This window comes from Furipterus horrens, unplaced genomic scaffold (genome assembly GCF_987537825.1).
Source record: "Furipterus horrens unplaced genomic scaffold, mFurHor1.1.pri manual_scaffold_4, whole genome shotgun sequence".
NCBI lineage: Eukaryota > Metazoa > Chordata > Mammalia > Chiroptera > Furipteridae > Furipterus > Furipterus horrens.
Genome location: NW_028327174.1, coordinates 135,947,634 through 135,968,680, shown reverse-complemented (window position 1 = coordinate 135,968,680; position 21,047 = coordinate 135,947,634). Strand labels below are relative to the sequence as shown.

Below are 21,047 nucleotides of genomic sequence, written 5' to 3'. Positions count from 1 at the left end.
AGGAAAAAATCTGCAATTTTTCAAGATTCTTCTGGCAAAACGTTCTTTGGAATCGTTTTTGTTTTTTTTTTTTTTTTTTGAAGAGCTGAAAGCATTTTTCTAAGATGATTCCATCTCTAAAAACAACCTTTCTGATCTCTTGAAAAGACAAGTTCAATCTGTAATAATGCTATGTACTTTTAGTTGAAAAGAAGTGCAAGAGAAAAAAAGCAAAGCCAAAACAGTAAGTTTATTCTATTTATGCCTCTAGCTGTACACAATAATTTCACTCAGTACATATGAAGAAAGGATTTTTTTCCTTTAAAGGTAGAATATATATATATGTATTCCTTTAAAGGTAGAATACACACACACACACACACACACACATGTCATAGATGCAATGGTTGGTATAAGAAACACAGTACTACCCCCTTTCTCACCCCAAAACCCAGTGGAAAAACAAGGTTTATCTGAAGAGGCACAGTCATGTACAAGGTTTCTAACAGACACCAAAAACAAAAGGCAGAAAAAGCAAAAATAAACAAGTAGAACTACCTCAAACTAAAAAGCTTCTAAACAGCAAAGAAAATTATCAACAAAATGAAAAGGCAAATTCTGAAATGAGAGAAAATAACTGCAAATCATATATCTGATAAGGGGTTAATATCTAAATATATATTAAAAAGTCCTACAACTCAATAGCAAAAAAATAAAAACAAAAACAACAAAAATCTCCAGTCTGATTAAAACATGGACAGAGGAAGTAAATAGACATTTTTTAAAAAGAAGACATACAGATGGCTAAAGGTACATGAAAAGATGCTCATCATCACTAATCATGAGAGAAAGGTAAATCAGAACAACAATAAAATATCACCTCACACCTGTTAGAATGGCTATTATCAAAAAGACAAGAGATAGTAAGTGTTCCTGAGGATGTGGAGAAAAGGAAACACTTATGCACTGTTGGTGGGATTGTATACTGATACAGCTACTATGGAAAACAATATGGAAGTTCCTTTAAAAGTTAAAAATAGAACTATCATATAATCTAGCAATTGTACTTCTGGATATATATCCAAAGGAAATAAAAACAGGACATCAAAAAGATATCATCTCCTGTGTTCACAGCAGTATTATTTATAATATCCAAGGTATGGAAACAACCTAAGTGTCCATTAACATATGAAAAGATAAAGGTGTGTGTGCACACATAAATAATTAAATATTATTCAGCCAGAGAAAGGACATCCTGCCATTTGCAACGACATGGATGAACCTTGAGGGCATTATGCTAAATGAAAGTCAAACAGAAGTCAAATGATGTGATATCACATATATTTGGAATCTAAAAAAGCCAGACTCAGAAACAGAGACTAGAATGGAGGAAATGAGGAGTGCTGGTCAGAGTACAAAGTCCAGTTATAAGATGATTAAGTTCTGGGGATCTAGTGTACTGTATGGTGATTATAACTTATACTACTGATTTATATACTTGACATTTACTAAAAGAGTATATCTTAAATATTCTCACTTCAAAAAAGAAACAGTAATTATGTGACACAATGGACGTATTAGCTAATGCTATTGTGGTAATCATTTTGTAATAGATAAATAATCAAATCAACACATTGTATGCCTTAAACTTAAACAATGTTATGCATCAATTATATCTCGATAAAACTGAATTTTTTTTCTAATAAAATCAAAATGGTTCATAAGTCAGTGACACAAATACTGAGACAATAATAAATATTTAAATATCAGATAAAAATAATACAAGGTAGCCTAAACTCTAGGTAAGATATTTAAAAAATGTTTAGTGTTCCCATAAAAGATGAATTTTTCCCATATAAAATTGAAGAATCTATGGTATTACTTTTATCTCAAATGAATTTTTAAATTTTAATGTTACCACAAAATTTTCTGGCATCAGTCCCTTAAAGAATTGATGTTGAATAACTGGTGTGCTTGAATACTCCACATTTCAGCTTATTATGTTATAGTTGTCATGGCATAATCTAAGTCTAATAGGAAAAAAATCTGCAGGGTTCACACAGCACTTACAGAAACACAAAGAAGGTAAGTTGGAAGTCGAAAAAGATAATTCTGAGATAAAGACTGAGTATGATAAAAGACAGAAATCTACTAGGAACCTTATCAAAAGGCAGTGCTACACTCCACTGCATTATCAATGACCTGTAACCTCTTCTCCAGCTCATAAGCAACCCTTGAGTACTCTGGGACTAAGTGGTTATTTTAAAAAGTTCTTGTGTCATATTTACTTTTTCCTACGGCCCTTATCAGCAGCCTAATGTACTCAAGTTCTATAATTCACATGCTCCAATGACCTACCTAACTGCATACCCAAGAGGAATAATCAGAAGTGTAAAATGCTACCCTCATGAAAAGAAAATCATGAGAACTAGGATTTAAAATGGACCGGTTCATTTTTAATGGCAAAGTCACAGAAAAATAGCATCAATACTATGCTCTTGGCAACTGTAAAAAGAATAAAATAGAGTTTCTGTTTTTATTAAAGATGAAGCAACACAGTCCTGGCTGGGTGTCTCAACTGGTTGGAGCATTGTCCCATACACCGAGAGGTTCGATCCCTGATCAGGGCACATACCCAGGTTGCGGGTCAGGGTGCATGTGAAAAGAACACGTTTCTCTCTCATGTGGATGATTCATATATTCTCTTTCTCTCTCCCTCTCCCTCCTACCCTTCCTCTCTCTAAAATCAATTTTTAAAACTAAACATATCCTTGAGTGAAGATTAAAAAAAACAACATTTCCTTAATAAATATATAGTAAATCCTTAACTTAAAAGTGAGTTGTCTCCCATCCAAGTACTAACCAGGGCCAACTCTGCTTAGCTTCTGAGATTAGACAAGATCAGGCATGTTCAGGGGTGGGGTGTAGTAAAGGGTAAATGGGGTCAAACAGATGGTGGGGGAAAAAGATTTGACTTTGGGTGGTGAACACACAAGGCAATATATACTTGCTGTATCATAGAACTATACATTTGAAACCTATATAATTTTATTAAACAATATCATGCCAATACACTTAATTAAAAAAATAAAATAAAATAAAATGAGTTGTATTACAAAAGCCCATTTCTTCATGAACACACATTTCCCCAAAAATACTGTAAGTGGTGATCTATTTCCAAAGCTGGCCAATAGCTATTTAATCCACAATCTACTGATATAATACAGCATTAAATGAAATGTGACCAAAGTATTGAATACTTGCAATACAGTATTCCCTCACTTATCACGGGTATTACATTCTACACACACACACACACAGACACACACACACCCGCAATAGGTGAAAATCTGCAAAGTAGGAATCTTACATTTATTTTGGTATTTATATATAAAGGCTTTATAAACCCTTCCCACACACTTATAAACCATTCCCAGTCCCTTATTAACCTTTCCCACTCCCTTATTAACCTTTTCCACACTTTTATAAACACTACTTACATTCTTAAATATATTCTACACTCTTAATCCTAAGTAACTTTTAACAACATACGTGTACAGTACCGCAAAATCCCGCGATATAGCAAAAAATCCACGATAAATAATTAAATATAATATTTTTAAAAATCCCACGATACAGTGAGGCTGCAATAAGTGAACCACAGTAAAGAGAGAGACTACTGTATTTTAAATGCATAGTAGTAGTTCAGTTGAAAGGATAGAAGCTTGACAAAGCAGAACTCCAAAAAAAGGACTTCAGGGGTCCCATATAACCCAAAATGTTCACCCAATTATAGTTATGGGTAACTTTCTTAAGAACAGGTCAACCGCTTTTCTGAAGTTCTCAAAGTGGGTGTCCATAACCTCATAAAAGTTAGTAACTTCTGTGCTGTATAAAACTCAACTCTTTCCTACAAAGTCTTCAGGTAGATTTTATCAGCATCTACACATGCTTACCTATAATGGTACATTCATGGATACAAAATGATCAAAAATATTCCAAAAAAAAAGTGAATGCAATTCTAGAGTAAAAAGCACATTTCAGCATTTTATGGGGTCTGAACTGCCAACATAAGATGACACAAGAGTTCATCTCAAGTAGAGTCTGATGAGCGCAATGGCACAACTGTAAAGCAGATTTTGACCAGTCAATAGTGTTTGTCTGTCAGCTGACTTAGCTGCAAGCAAACATTTCACAATGCTTAACAGTTGTAAAAAATCACTCAAAAATTTTCCCCATCCTAGACAAATCACATGGGCAAAAATTTACCACACCTTTGTTACCATTATCTTAAACAAAAAAATCCATTTTTTACCTACATACGACTTAAACAAACATGTAATATGAATAAGTATACCTTTTCTATTAATTTTGATCATGAATTTTTGGACAATAATCTCTTTTTATATAATTTTTAATGTTATTTTCAATTTTACCCAAAAGTTCCTATAAATTCACATAACAAAGTTCAGATATTGGTCTTTTCATAATTGAGGACAGTTTATTGGCTTAGGCTTTTTGTTTAAATAAATTTGAAGTACATAGACTGTAAAGCTTTTCTAAACAGTGCAAATTCAGATTCATACCTATTTAAAATGTCATTTGCTTATTGCTTTATCTCAAACCATGAGTCTACAGCTAAGCTATTACGGTACTTAATCTCTTTTACTTCCCTCAAAACATTATTATACTTCTTAACAACCAGCAACTAATTTCTCATTGGAAGGCTTTTCACAAGACAGTGCCACTCACCCCTCCTGCCTTCAGCAACTTTCTTCTAAACTCCTCTGTGGGGTTGTTGAAAGTTAGCTTTTCACAGCGGAGGTGATTCACTGGTGGATGGCCTTCAAGATGCAGGAATAAGTCATAATCAAAGCGGACTTTCTTAGGTTCTTCCTAGAGGTTGAAAAAAATTAGGAAAGAAAAGAGTTAGGCATAAATAGAAACTTAGAAAGCAAAGGTTTGCACCTCGTTAGGAAGAGAAAAGACTCAGACATCCAATAACTATAATGTCAAAGAAATACTGGGGGAAAAGTACCACAGAATTATTTACAAAGCAAAATGGAAATATCTGATAAATTAGCTTTTTATTTTAGGGGGAAACCAAAAAAGAATAAACTCATCATCTTTTCTGCAAGCTTTCAAGTGGTATGACACCACCACCACAGCCACCCAACTAGAAACCTACAACACCCTGAAGTGGCTCCTTCCCATTCCCACTCTGCCTCCCCACACCTATCAACAACACCTCCACTCTCTCTCCTAAATATTTCTTGAACAAGCCCTCTAACCCACACTGTTGTGGACCCTGAGAAAGAAGATGCCTACTAAGAAGGGCTCCTGGTGGTTAACAGGGCTCAAAAAAATAAAAATAAAAATAAAATAAAAACAGCCTAGCAGCCATTTCTATACAGCAGCCTCGAACACAAACTGCACCTCAGAGAGAAGCCTGCACTGAACTGTTTGCCTCTGCACTGAACTGCCTGCCTGCACTGTGTTTTTGCCATCTGAGTCAGCCCTTATAAAAATGTTTTTGGAATCTATTTCAACCAGTAGGACTGAGGTTTTCCCCATTCAATCGGAGCTGTGCAGCTACAGCTCCATCAACATCTTCACCTACCAGTAAGAGCAGCTCCATTCTGCCCAATCAGGAAAGTGCCTTTTGGACCAAACTGCAAGAATTTGGAGTCCTCATTTGCATGAGGGCAGACCAATCAGGGACCAGGGGCAGGGATCTTTGTCTACTAAGCGAGCTCCCCTACGGCTATGGGAACACATTTTCTCTTTCTACAGAAGACTGTGTTTTTCTGAGTGAGCTAAACACCAAATATATCTTGCCAGAGCACAGTGGAGCAGACTAGCACAGACCAGAGCAGAGGAGCAGACTGGCACAGAAAGGAGCAGACCAAAGTAGAGTAGAGCAGACCAGTGCAGTGCAAAGCAGCCCTGCAGGGAGGAGAGTAGAGTTGTTTTTCACTGAATAGTTTCCTTCCTAACTTCACACCAAATTGGGGATTCCTGTTGGCATTGAATTAGCATCAATGACCATGGGTTGACACTATCATTCTTACTCACTGTCCAAACTACTATAAACTCCTTTCTCTAGTAGGTCTTCATACGTCAAGATAGATTATCTTCAATTTCTCCTTCATTTAGGCCTCAAAATTATCTAGTATATGAAACAAAAATCTACCCATTTAAAAAAAAAAATCTACCCATTTTCACTACTTGATTACAATTTCAACAGCTTCTAATTGACAGTAGGATAAATATTCAACCTCATGTGAATGTCAAATAAGGGTTTTCCTGATCTGGCTTGTGGCTCCATATCTTACCATATTCCTTTCACTGATCTGATGACCAAGCAACACATCACTGTTGGTTCCTGGGATTTACCTGGTTCGGTTAACTCTGATTTCCACTCTTGCTTTATTTTACTACTTCATTGTCTGCCTCAATTCTTCCAGTTCCAACTCCCCACTGCCTCTCTCTGTTGTGTGCATCTCTCTTAGCCTTGCTACATTTTAGAATAACTGTCTTCTAACTATCTCCTTTTACCTGGCTAGATCATAAGATTCTTGGAAGTAGGAACAATGGTTGAATCATTATTGTATCCTCAACAACCTGTGCATAGTAGAAATGCAACAAATGTCTGTAAAATGAATAAAATAATGGCATTTTCCTAAACTAGAAGGACAAAAGAGCATCACGTCCAAGAGAACACAATAATTAAAATTTCATACCAAAGTTCTATTTTCTCTTTTCCAACATATTTTATTGATTATGCTGTTATTTTCCAAATTTTTCTCCCTTTGCCCCTCCTATCCAGTACCTCCCACTCCCTTAGGCACTCCCCACACCTTTCTTCATATCCATGGGTCATGTGTATAAGTTCTTCGGCTACTCCATTTCCTATACTGTACTTTATATTCCATGGCTATTCTGTGACTACCTATTTGTACTTCTAAATCCCCTCACCTCTTCACCCATTACCCCATACCACTCTCCCATTTGATAACCATCAAAATGCTCTTTATATACATGATTCTGCTTCTGTTCTTCTTGTTTGCTTAGTCTGCTTTTTTGATTCAATTGTTTATAGGTATGTGTTTGTTGCTATTTTATTGTTCATAGTTCTCTTTTTTTTTTTCTTAAATAAGTCCCTTTAACATTTTATATATTAATGCTTTGGTGATGATGAATTCCTTTAGTATTTTCTTGTCAGGAAAGCTCTTTATCTACCCCTTGATTCTAAATGATAGCTTTGCTGGATAGAGCACTCTTGGCTGTAGGTCCCTGCTTTGCATGATTTTGAATTTTTTTTTTTTTTAACTGTGTGGTTGCCTCTCACTTGCGCCCACAGCTGGGGACCTGATGTGCAACCTAGTAATGTGCCCTGACTGGGAATCGAACCAGCGACACTTGGCTCGCAGGCCGACGCTCAATCCACTGAGCCACAGCAGCCAGGGCGATTTTGAATATTTCTTGCCAATCTCTTCTAGCCTGCAAAGTTTCATTTGAGAAATCAGCTGACAGTCTTATGACAGTCCTGTAGGGAACTAACTTCTTTTTTATTGCTGCTTTTAAGATTCTCTCTTTATTTTTAACCTTTGGCATTTTAATTATAATGTGTCTTGGAGTGGGCCTCTTTGCATCCATCTTCTTTGGGACTCTGTGCTTCCTGGACTTGCATGTCTATTTACTTCACCAAATTAGGGAAATTTCTTTCATTATTTTTTCAAATAGAATTCCAATATCTTGCTCTTTCTCTTCTCCTTCTGGCACCCCTAAGATGTGAATGTTGATATGTTTGAAGTTGTCCCACAGGCTGCTTACACTAACCTCTTTTCTTTGCATTCTTTTTTCTTCTTCTTGTTCTGACTGGTTGTTTTTTGCTTCCTTATGTTCCATATCATCGATTTGATTCTTGACCTGATCCACTCTACTGTTGATTCCCTATAAATTGTTCTTTATTTCCACTAGTGTATGCTTCATTTCTGCCTGTATCTTTTTTATGCGGTTGAGGTCCTCATTAAATTCCTTGAGAATCCTCCTAACCAGTGTTTGAACTCTGCACCCGATAGATTGCTCATATCCATTTTGTTTGGTTCTTTTTCTGGAGTTATGATCTCTTCTTTCATTTGCACCATGTTTCTTTATTTCTTCATTTTGGCAGCCTCCCTGTGTTTGTTTCTATGTATTAGGGAAATCTGCTCTGACTCCCTGCCTTGGTAGCATGGCCTAATGTAGTAGGTGTCCTGTGGGGTCCAGTGACACAGCCTCCCCTTTCGCCCAATCAGGGTGCTCCAGGTGTGTCCTCTGTGGAGGATGAGTAACCCTCCTCTTGTAGTTGAGCCTTGATTGCTGTTGGCAGGTAAATGGGAGGGATTTACCCAGGCTAGTCAGTTGCAATGGCTGGTTGAGACCACTGGCCACTAACCTTTGCACTCCATGGAGGATCAGCTGAATAGGTAGTCCTCCTAAATGGTCTATAGCTGTCCACAGGGTGTGCAGACTCTGGGGTTTCCTGGGTCAGCCACCATCTGCATTCCTCCCAGGGCCACCATACATGAGCAATAAAGCAATCTTCAAATGCTGCTACTTGTGCTAGGCTTAAGTATCCCAGGTAAGGCTAAACTGTGATCCAAAGCTGGCTGCTGCTAGTGTGGGTCCTGGGGCCATTTATCCAGAGGTACAAGGGCTGGGGACTTGCTGAGGCTGGCTGTTGCTTGTTTGAGAGAATTTAGGAAGTTGTGAAGCCTGAGCATAGCTGAGTCATTCATGTGGATTAACAGCTTTGGTGGGCTGGAAGTTGGGTGGGACATAGCTTCAGGGAATTCTCAGGGCAGAGCTAACAGTGTTAGCCAGGTTGATGGAGTCCTATATGACCCCTGACTACAGGCCTCTGCCTGCGTTTCTGTCTGGGAGAAAGCTGTCCCCCAGCTCTTCCCCTGATGCCAGACACTTCAGTTCCTCCCTGTGTGTCACTGTGGCTTTTAAGCTGCCACCCTAGTGCTGGAGCTCAGAGGTAGTGAATCTGAGTAAGTCCATGTATGGCTCCTCCAAGAGGAACTGCTGGGGATTCTAGTAGTGCCTTCCATCAATTTCAACCCTGATGGTTTTTACAGCCACAAATAATGGGGGCTTATCTTCCTGGCACTGGAACCCTGAGCTTGGAGGCTTGGTGTGGGGCAGGGACTCCTTGCTCCCAAGATATTCCTCCTGAATTTTTATCCCTGACTCATGGGCGTAGGACCAGCCCATTCCGCCTCTCTGCATCTCCACATCTCCTACTTAGATGGATGTGGTTTGTTTAGTTCCATAGTTGTTGACTTCTATTCAACTCGATTTCTGACAGTTCTTAGTGATGTCTGTTCTATAGTTTAGTTGTAGTTTTGATGTGGTTGTATGAGGAGGTGAGCCATGTTAGCCTACGCCTCCATCTTGACTGGAAGTCTGAAGTTCTACTCCCGAACCATTACTTGAGTAGGCTAAACATTTAAACCTCTCTGCACACTAATTATTAAGCATCCATGGGGAAATGAAGAGTGAAGATAATAATAACCAACTATTATGGACTTTAACATTTACTTCATTTGGGTCAGTGGTGAGTTGTTTTGCAGATTAAGAAATTAAGACACTTTGTGACTGGCTTCTTTTACTTAGCATGATGTGTTCAGGGTTCATCCATGTTATACTGTGTCAGTACTTAGTTCCTTTTATTGCTAAATAATCCATTGTATGTAATACCAGTTTTTAAATCTATTTATTGGTGGATAGAGATGTAGGTCATTTCCACTTTTTTTACTACTGTGATGAATAATGCTGTAATGAACATTTGTGTATAAGTTTATAATGTGAATGTGTATTTTCATTTGTTCTGAAGATACAGTTAAATGTGGAATTTCTGGGTTACTCTATTATATGGTAAGTTTATGTTTAACATCTTTTAGGAACTGCCTTACTGTTTTCCAGAGTGGCTGCACCATTTTAAAATCTCACCAGCAATGTATCAGGTGTTTGTGTTTTTTTTAAATACATTAACATTTTATATAGTCAAATAAAGCAATGTTTATCTATGAAAGAATTTGTTATATTAATAACATGTGATGAAACAAAGTGATTTCTACCCAGTTCTTTTGACTCAAAAGTCTAAGTGCCTGAAACTGTCAGAATGTACTACAAATTCAATGTTTCCACCTCCTCATCCAAATGCCCCCAAATCATAGTTTGCACTCATTTGTTCACTACCTCTTCACTGCTACTACCAAGCTGCAGAAAACCTGCTCCCCTCTTCAATATACCATTCTTTCTTATCTACTAGCTCACACTTACTAGCATTCCTTCTCAGCCTTCTTCAAGTTTGCCTTCTTACTTCATTGACTCATAAATGTCCTTTAACTTTCGGCAAAGCTCCCCAGGAAGATAACGCTCATTCACAGGGAGCCAGTTCCACCTACATGACTATATGTGTGTGTGTGTATATATATATATATATCTTCCAACTCTCACTTCACTGCCATATGCTTGTGTTCCAGTCTATTCACATTTCTGATAGGTGGACCTGCAGCAACATCAAATCCGTGCATTATCTTAAACTGAAGTTATCTTCATCTGTCCTTTCTTCTTTCTCCTATCTATACTCTATACTTAGCAAATAAATATCCTAATTACTTGCCAGGCTTAAAATACACAAAAAAATCATCCCCTATTCTTCCTTCTCCCTCACTTACTACAGTGAAATTGTCTTCAAGTTCTCTTTAGTATTCCTCCTCAGGAATGCTGAAATCCATCCCCTTTTCTCCAGTTGCATAACCATTGCCTTAGTTTAGATCTTCACCATTCCCTCCCTGTTTTGGAATTTACCCCATTCTACCTCCCACAATGACAAAAGAGTGATCTTTCTAACATAAAAATCAAATTACATTTTTTTCATTGATAAAAAAGCCTTTAGTGGCTCATCATTATTTTTTATTGTTTATTCTATTATAGTTGTCCCAACTTTTTTCCCTTTTGCCCCTCTCCACCCAGCCCACCCCTCTCTGTTGTCCATGTCCGTGAGTCATTCATACATGTTCTTTGCCTAGTCCCTTCCCCTTCCTTCCACCATTCCTCCCTCCCTCCTCCTCTCCTACAGCTGTCAGTCTGTTCCATGTTTCCATGTCTCTGGTTCTATTCTTCTCATCAGTTTATTTTGTTCATTAGATTCCAGATATAAGTGAGATCATATGGTATTTGTCTTTTGCCAACTGGCTTATTTCTCTTAGCACAATAGTCTCCAGTTCTATCCATGCTGTCGCAGAAAGTCGGATTTCTTTCTTATCAATTTCTCCAGGATAAAAACCCATTTTCTTGGAATAACCATCATGGTCTTTAATACCTTTCCTGCATATCCTTTGTTCTCTTACTCTGTCTTATCTTTTTCTAATTTTGAAGCACTTGCAGTTCTCCATTAATGCACACTATCTCATTCATTTTGCCTTTCACATATAGTGTTCCCCATACCTAATATGTCTTCCATCCCAAAGTACCTCCCTCCCAGGCCCACTTAATGCAAATTCACTAATCAAGACTAAGCTAAAGCATGCAGTCCTCTGAAAAGTCTTCCTAACTCTGTAAATCGAATCAGAATTAGACAGTCCTCTTATAGCATTACTTTATTCATTCAATTATCACATTGAATTACGAACATTTTTTACTTACCTGCTTTCCTTTAAATTGTAGGACAGTCCATACAACCTTAGAATTAATTTTTTTAAAAAAGAAATGTTGTTTTCTACCTTGTAATTTGTAATATAAATTGGTAAAACCTTTTGGAAAGACATTTTGGCACTATCTATCAACATACTAAATGCATGTGATACCCTGACCCGGTAATTCTCTTTTACATAATTATTCAAATATGTGTATAAATAAATAAATAAAATATTTGTGGTAGCATTGTTTATCATAGCAAAAATGTAGAAATGAATTGCATGTGAGTATATTATTACCATGAAATACCACTCAGATATTTAAAAACACTGACTTGAAAAGGCATATTGCTAAGTGAATTAAAACCAAGTCACGGAAAAATATTAAAGTATCATATATTCTTTGCCTGCCAATCTCTATCTACACTGGCATACATTTTATTTATGGAAATGCATGAGAAGCAAGTGAAGAAGCTATACCAAATAGTTAACATTGATTAAATGGAGTCAAGAGACTAAAACTTCTAAGTTTTACTCCATACACTTTTACTAGGAATATATATCTGCATAATCCTTGTAGACATACAAATATATTGATGAATATCGTTAATTACCAGAAGAAAAAGAATGAAATAATAACACCACTTTGTAGTCTAGAGTAGTTTTTTAAAAATCGCTTTTCAATAAAACTAAGGGTAGAAACTGCAGAAAGTGTTATCTTTCTATAAATCCTGAGTGCAATTTTCTTTTAAAGACTTTTTTGAGCAAAGAAAATGTACCCATAAACTTGTATTCTAGCCAAATGAATACATTTCTTAGAGAGCAGAGCGTAGATGTCAATATTATGTCTATCTATGTCATTAGAAAAGATCCTTCTTGAAGTTCAAACTAGAAAGCATGTATTTCTTATAAATAAAGCTAATATATTTTCTACAGGTGAAAATCTGTTTTTAGAAACATCAAATTACCCCCCTCATTCTATTTCAATCCTTGATATTTACTCAGGTACTTTCTCTGAAGACAGGAAGAAAAGAGAGAAGAATGGGATCCTTTCAAACCTTAAGTGCTGTAGTCAATTATGTTTTAATGTGCCTTTTGGTTTAGAGTTTCTGAAATACACATGATTCTCACAGATGGGCTGGAATTGTTGAACACAAATACAACATAAGACAGAGTGAATATACACAAACTCAAAAGAAGCACTGACACTCCACTACCCTCTTGACTCTGACCTCTCAAATAAATAAGCAGAACTCAAAACAAGCTTATCTGGAAGCAGGGAAAGCATAAGGAAAGAGATGCGACCAAGGGCAGGATGACAACCTTAATATGCAGTGGGAGGGCTCCTCCACCATCATGTGGAGATCTTTTTGCTGCTTTCTCTCACCTTCCATGAAAACTTCAAACAATAATTTTTCCATCAATTGTTATTACAAAGGATGATCATTCTTTAAGACAGAATTTAGTAAATTCTAAGGATGAACAAAATGACACTCAAAAAAAAAAAAAATGGCCTTAAGCCATGCAAGCTTTCAATGACTCAATTTCCTTCCCTTTAAACTAGGAATATTACTTACATCTCGAAAGCTCTTGTAAACATGCTAAATGAAGCAACATATTTAAACAGCAAAGAAGACTGCAAAGGATAAAGCATTCAAATATTTAACTATACAGAAATAGGTTACTGCCAAACATGCTCCCAAAATACAAATTAAAAAAAAAAAAAAACTATTAATACAGGTATGGGTAGCAAGTTTATAGACAGGTTGGTGTACCAGGAATGTAGTACATGATAAGATGGGCTCAAAAAGAAACAAAAAATATGAAAAAAAAATCTATCTCTGTCATCCATATATTCTTATTCTTCAGGATAGTTTTATATAGCATAATTAAAAGTGAATTATCTCTTAATCATAAAGAGATTTTGCTGAGCCTTCAACACATTGAAAAAGCCAGAGGGACACTGTTGCAATGGGAGGTACTGAGCACTAAAGAATGACTTATCAGTGGTTCTCATACTTCCCTGTGACTGAGAGTCACCTAGAAGGCCAACAAATTTGCAGATTCCCAGACCCTGGTCCCAGAGATTCTGATTCAGGAGATCTGGGATAGAGCCTAAGACTATCATTTCTAACCTGTTCTTTATGCTGATGTTGCTGGCACAAGGATCACACTTCATAGAGCACTGCCTTGGTTAACATGACATTCAATTAGTTCAGCTCCTTTCAAAAAAAAGGAGGTATGTATGAATTATCTCACTTTTGGGCAAGTTTTAGAAACTAATTACTTTGGAATAAATGGAAGGAACATTGTGATTAAATATAACACAGCATTTATTAAGTGCTTACTTATACATGAAGCATTATTCTGAACACTCACCTTCAGTGTCTAATCTTCCTGGCCACCTTATGAGGTAGATACTCTTATTCTATCCCATTTTATGAATAAGAAAAGTGAGGCCCACAGAGGTTGAGCAATTTGTCCAATATTTTATAGTCTGTGTGTTTTGCCACATTTGTATTGTTGAACACTTTTAAATCCAGTAGAATCCATAATATCTCAACTTGATATAATTGTATATGTATGTCATGCGTGTGTATAGAAACAAAAGATGAGAGATTATTCTTTGCAAGTCTAAAAAGTTCTAGAAATACAAAAATGAGAAAAAGAGTTTTACTGAAAAACCATGATTTCTCTTTCCTATTTTACAAACACATGTTAATCTTCTTTTTCAAATAGTAATCATTCTTCTCTTAAGAAGAACATTTAATAATTTCATATAATCTAACTTTATATAATTGAAATCATCTTTTTCTGGCCACTTACTTTATAATTAAGGGGAACAATAGCCAAAATTCCTAGAAGGCAAATTTAACTTTTATTTTAAAATCTAGTGATAGAAGTGCTTATGAATCAAAATTATTTTAAATATCATTTCAATGGAGGATCTTCTACTGAAAGATTAATGGGTAAAGATTACATACCTTGTTCTTAAAATAAACTTCAATTGGCAAAATGAAACCAGCATACCCAGATTCTTCTACTTTGTAAGGTGGATCTTTGCACACTGCAACATTAAAGAGAAAATAACTGGGATGAGAAAAATAAAGAGACAGTTTTCTTTCCTTAAAAAAAAATCCCATTCTACCATCTAGATTATGCTCAATTTTCACAACCCTTTGCCAAGCCCCTGTCAGCATCTGGTCTTTCCTTTATTTTTTTCTCCAGAATCTATAATAATTTCCCTACATAAAGAAAATAATGTATGTTACTTATTTAAATCTTGATGGGGGGAAGGTCATCAAAGTCAACCATGATCATTAATGACTTGACTTCAGTTGTTATCACCCTGCCCTAAAGCTTTAGGGAAAGTGAGAATAGCTCCTTGTGACCCAAAGTGTGAAAGTTTCCTAGGGAAAGTACTCTCTATGTCTAGTCTTTGATGTAAATAACTTTGATGCAGTATCACTTCTCTGAGATAGCATGACTTTTATGCCAAAAAGTGGCAGGACTACCCTCCTTCCTTAGAAAATCCCAAATCCACAGTCTCCCAATGTCATTGATGCCCATTAAGTCACTATCCTCCACTTCCCCCCAAAAAGAATGTTTATTGAAATATTGGTATACATACAAACACTTAAACTCTATTCACGTCATAAGAATATAAGAAACAATAAGGCTTTTGTATTTCTTGTGAAGGAAGACTATTTAGGTAAGCTCTTGGGAAATGAGAGACATCCTAAGAAACTAAATATAATTTCATCTCACTAAAGTTTCCATTAAATCAAAAATCAGTCACAAGCCAATTAGAATTATTCTGGTTAAGACTGCATGTGGCAGCACCACAAAGAAGTAAAATGTAATGCTGCACATCAAGGCCACACACGTCCCCTGCAACAGGACTCCAGCCTACCTTTTCAGCCTTCGTCCTTCAGTCACCCACCAAACGCCTCAAGTGCTTCATTCAGATGCATCAATTCTCAAATATGCCCAGCATTTCCCAACTCCACCTTGTCCTCCTGTTATTCCTTCCAACACACCTTGATGCTATTCTTAGTATCCTCTGCTAGTTCAAATCCCAATTTCTTCGCAAGGCCTTGCCAGACCACAAAGTACTATCATCTCTTTTCCTTTGCCCTCCCCAAACATTAACTGTCTGAATCACTGGTTTGACACTCAGCGGAGTTCTTTATTACTATATATTCAGGAATCTCATCTGTAATTTCCTTTTATTCATCAAAGACCAAAACATTTACCTCAGATACATAAATAAAGAGAGTCAAGGGCCCAGGCAAACCTGGGTGGTAATCCAGGATCCACCTCAGGCTAACCTCTGTAAAGTTACTCAGATTCTCTGAACCTTGGGTTCCTCCTCGGAACAGTGTAAGGATTAAACAGGATGATATATGTAAAAGACAAGCACAGACCCTGGAACACAAAGTCTTCAAGAAGCGACTGAAGTGAGGCAGGAAACCTAATCTGTAAAATACCCAATTATTATGTAACCTTTTCAGATAAAAGTAGTAAGGAGGCAGCAAGTAGAAAGCACTGGATTTGTAGTAGAAGACTCAAGTCCACAGCCCTAGACTAAAAATTCTCTAGACAACTTCTATTTCCTTTAATTTTTTTTCCTAATTTTATTGTTTTTCAATTACAGTTGTCCCATTTTTCCCCTCATTGCTCTCCCCTGCCCCGCCCTCCCAACCCCGCTCCCACAGTTAATCCCCACTTTTTTGTCCATGCCCATGGGTCATTTATACTTGCTTACTGACAATGCCCTTCCCCTTCTTTCCCTCGTTACCCTACTTCCCCCTCCCCTCAGATCGCTGTCAGTTTGTTCCTTATTTCCATATCCCTGGTTCTGTTCTGCTCATTTGTTTGTTTTGTTCATTAGTTTCAGCTTATAGGAGATCATATGGTATTTTATTTCCTTTCACTTTAAAAAGAAAGGACACTACCTATGTATCTCTGAGCATGGCTGTCAAAATGCATTAAAACTATGTATATATGTGGGAAAATATAAGTGTGAGCTATTTTTATTGCAGGCAACCACGATAATGTCCATGAAAATTGTTTAGACTTTCCACAAGTACAAATATTACAACAGGGTATGCTGAAGACAGGATTTTGACATTTGACCATCTCCTTTAGTCCACTTTAGAACCATTTCCTCGAACTGACATCAGAAGTTAATCAGGAATGAGGGCTCTCACCTGACCTTACAAGCTTCTCTAATAAAATATGAAAAAAGCAAAAGAACTCAAGAGTGACTTCAGTCCTTCATCCACTGACCACCAGCCAACCTGTCATGAATATTCAAATACCCTGAACCTTGGGGGCTGGGGAGGGGGGGCAGTAATGCTACTGAATGTACTGAACATCCTCACCCTCCCCAGCTAGAAGGCTAGTATTATACCCACAACATTTTTAGGCTGCAGAGCCCCTTTTTAGAACAGCAGTCTCAGTGTCCAGGTTGTTTAGGATTAATCATGCCAATGTCCTTTGAAGGAAGTTTATTCTGTGGGTTTCTGTACATGCCAGAGAAGTTATAGCTGTTCCTTTCTGTATAATTCATTGTCTCTATTCTGCATGTAAATTGCTCCTATTATAGGAAACCACTGTTAGTGAGCATATTTTATAACTGAAAGTCTTAGGTTTTTTTCCACCCTCTAAAGGAAATGATCTGTTATGAATTAATTTTCCATAGATGTATGGTTTTATAAGAAACTGTTTACCAATAAATACCTCAATTATTTTTAAAAGGAACACTTTCATAAATAACAAAGAACAATGTTGAACACAAAGTTCTTAATTAGAAGCAAACAATATTTTATACATAATAAACATGCTAGAAAATCAGTGGCAATACAAAAACAAACTTATGGTTTTAATCTGAAGGAAGTCAAATTAGGAGAAGTAGTTTGCTTGTTTATTTATTCAAGTATCTTACAACCAGAATCATTAATATGAATTTCTAACCCAGTTCTTAAAAAACAAAACAAAACAGAACAACAACAACAACAAAAACACCAAGAGTTAAGACTAAGAAATATTTTAGCCAGTATGGATAGTACATCAGACATAAAGCAATTATTTTTAAAATAGTAGAACCATGTTTGGGATCTCCTCCTGTCACTCAACAACACTTCTTCATTAAGAATTTCTTTTCGATAGGACTTCCGGCCAAGATGGAGGCTTAGACGGACACGCTAGGTCTCCCTCTACAACTATAGTGGAATACAACTACTTTAAAACAAAGGATAACTAGAAATTCCAGAAAATAAAGCTACACGGAAGTCCAACATATGAAGTTATAAACCAGCGGTGCCATTTGGGCAGGTAAGAGTTAAAGAAGGCAAAGCTGTTTGCGGAGCGGCGGGGCCGGGCGGCGAAAAATCCTGGAGGTAATCAAGCCCCTGGCGTGCGCGACTCCAATCAAGCCCCTGGCTTGCGCGACTCCGGGCGCTGGGGAGCAGCCGCAGCATCGCCTTGAACAGTGAGGCCCAGGGGGGCGGGAGGACAGATCCCGGTCTCCTAGCTGAATAACTGTGTGAATCCATCTTGGACCCCCGCCCCCACAGAAAGCACCACAGAGCTGCGAAATAGGTCGCGGACAGGCAGGCGCCGGCGGTCGCTGATTTGTGACACGTACGCAGGCACTGCCCCCTGCCCCCGACAGCCGGCCCAGGAAAACAAAACGCATCTGTCAAAATGAGGCAGGCAACTATAGAGATCCCGGTAACACAACTCACCAGGCAGCAGATAGAGAACCTGACAGATGAACAGATAAGAAACCTGTCAGAGGCTCAGTTCTGGGCCATTGTTATCAGGTGGCTTACAGAATTCACAAAAGAGCAGGAAAAAGATATGAAAGAAGCGAAAAACTTTCATAACGAAAGGAACAAAACCACATACGAGACAGATGGTGAGGAATCCAGAGTCCATTTCAACAAACCGGAATATGGAGAAGGAACAAGCAGTCAACCTATGCAGCGAGAGGAAATGGCAAGCAACAATGAGAGGATCAGAAACCTCTGGGACAGCTATAAAAGGCCCAACATAAGAATCATTGGTTTGCCAGAGAATGAGGAAGATGAACTAGAACTTGAAAAATTGAGTGAAAATATAATAAAGGAGAACTTCCCAGACTTGGGGAAGGGAATAGACTTGCAGATCCAGGAAGCAAGGAGAGTTCCCAAGAGACTGGACCCAGGGAGAACCACTCCAAGACACATTATAATCAAAATGTCAAAAATTAAAGATAAAGAGAGAATCTTAAAAGCAGCAAGAGAGAAGAAAAGAATTATGTACAAAGGGGTCCCAATTAGACTATCAGCTGACTTCTCAAGGGAAACCCTACAGACAAGAAGGGACTGGCAAGAAATATTCAAAGTAATGAAAATCCAAAACCTACAACCACGAATACTCTATCCAGCGAAATTGTCATTCAGAATAGAAGGACAGAGAAAGTGTTTCCAGGACAAAATAAAACTGAAAGAGTTCATTAGATCCAAACCACTGTTATATGAGAAGTTAAAGGGACTGGTTTAAAAAACAGAAGCTAGGGAGATGAAACAAAGGCAAACGAAACAGGCAACGAGAATGGAAAAGGAACTGTGGGTAAGGGAAACATAGTGGGGGGAGGCCAACAGGGAGGGGGAGTGGGGAGAGGGAGGGAGATGATATAGGAATTGGGGATCATGGTAGGAGGGAATGGAATAGACGGAGAGAGGTTGGGAGGAACTGTAAGCACAACTAATGGACATAATCTAAAAGGGGGGGACAACTGGAGGGAGGGGGCCACCGGGTGGAGGGGAGCAGAGGGAAGGGAAAGGGGCACAAATGTAATATTTTAATCAATAAAACACATTAAATCTGAAAAAAAAAAAAAAAGAATTTCTTTTCAAGCTTTGCATAGTGATAGTATCACAGACAACAAAGTTTATCTGAGGCATGATTATTGTTACTTGAGAATCCCTTTTCTATGATCACTAACCAGTGTTACCTTTATAAAAACCGAAGCATCTTAAACCCTTCACTTAATTCTTCCTCTCAGTTGGTTAGGAAATAGATAATCCCTAAGAGTTATGTAATAAAAGACCGAGTACTTTCAGAAGTTATGGAAAGGATATTCATCTTTGAAAGTCATCAATTTTTTTTTTTAGGTGACAATAAAATGGGAAGATTAATATTCTGTCTTTAACCAATGAAAATTAATTCAGTAGAAATCACTGAAAACACTTATTCCTGTCAAAATCCAGCCCAGATGTTAACTCTTTCAGAATATCTCCCTTGTTCCTCTTCCAAGCTTCTCTGTTGTACTTATCAGGCTGGTGGATAACATTCATTTACCCTTAAGACTTCTCCACTAGGCAGAGCCCCTTGAGGTCAGCAGCCCCATCATATTCATGTCTGTAACTCTGGGCACTAACATTGAGTCAAATAATAGGTACTCAACAAATGTTCGTTGAGTTGAATTTTTTCAAGATTCATGCCACCCTTCACTAATTTACCATTGCTAAAGAAGCTGCTTGCTTGCCAGAAGCAGCCATGAGTTGATAGTAGCCCATCAAATTCTTCTCCAAACTGTTTATAATCATCATAAACTTTAAAAAATTGGTGCAGGTGATAGAAAGTGTTGCCACAGATGAATCTTCTCTTGAAAGCTGAGTACTCAATGCTAACTGTTTCTAATTCTGATAGTACCAACTTTCAGAAAACCGAGTTAAAAAATTGGGCCAGAAGATCTTAAATGTCATTTTGAAACTAACACTATATAGCCATAAATAACATGTGTATTCTCTCCTTCCACACATTACTACCTGTGCACACCACTGCTCTAACTAGGAGACATTTTAAAAACTATCTCTGTCCAAGTAAGCACACGTACCATGAAGGTCTACCAGCACACAGCACCCAAAATTGATGCCGAGAGGAACAGACCAAAGTTTCTATAAATAATGAGTAATTAATTTTTTTTCCTAAAATAACTTTTCAAAAATAATAGGCACAATACAGACCCATATACATAATATGTAGTATGATGCTAAATATATACATTGATCATTAACATATTTAATTTTTAATTTGGGCAAAAAATGTACACAAGAAAATGGAAAAATGGTCATCATTTAATTAACATGAAATAGGACAAATTCTTATTTATTACCTGAGATTTTTAATATTTTTCCTTTAAGAGGAAAAGGCTTCAAAAAAAGAGCTGTTTTGGTAAACAGAAATAAATGTCCCTTAGATGAATAAATGACTTTATGCTTATACCATAATTCCATATACATGTGTAATAAATAAATTTAATTAAAAGATCCCAGTTTTTAGCACTGAAAAGAAAATAAAGAAACTCTTCTAGACCCATAA

General features: G+C 37.1%; 1 protein-coding gene across 3 annotated transcripts in view; it reads right to left on the bottom strand.

Annotated features, from left to right (window-relative positions):
- The window catches only part of MLLT3 (MLLT3 super elongation complex subunit), a 290,952-nt gene that overhangs the window by 112,751 nt on the left and 157,154 nt on the right, over positions 1–21,047 (bottom strand). For all 3 annotated transcript variants that reach the window (XM_090274063.1, XM_090274065.1, XM_090274064.1), the window contains exons 3-4: positions 14,657–14,739; positions 4,732–4,875 (exon numbers count right to left, since the gene is read on the bottom strand). In XM_090274063.1, coding sequence (XP_090130189.1) covers positions 4,732–4,875; positions 14,657–14,739 — 227 coding nt within the window. The remainder of the gene's footprint in view (positions 1–4,731; positions 4,876–14,656; positions 14,740–21,047) is intronic.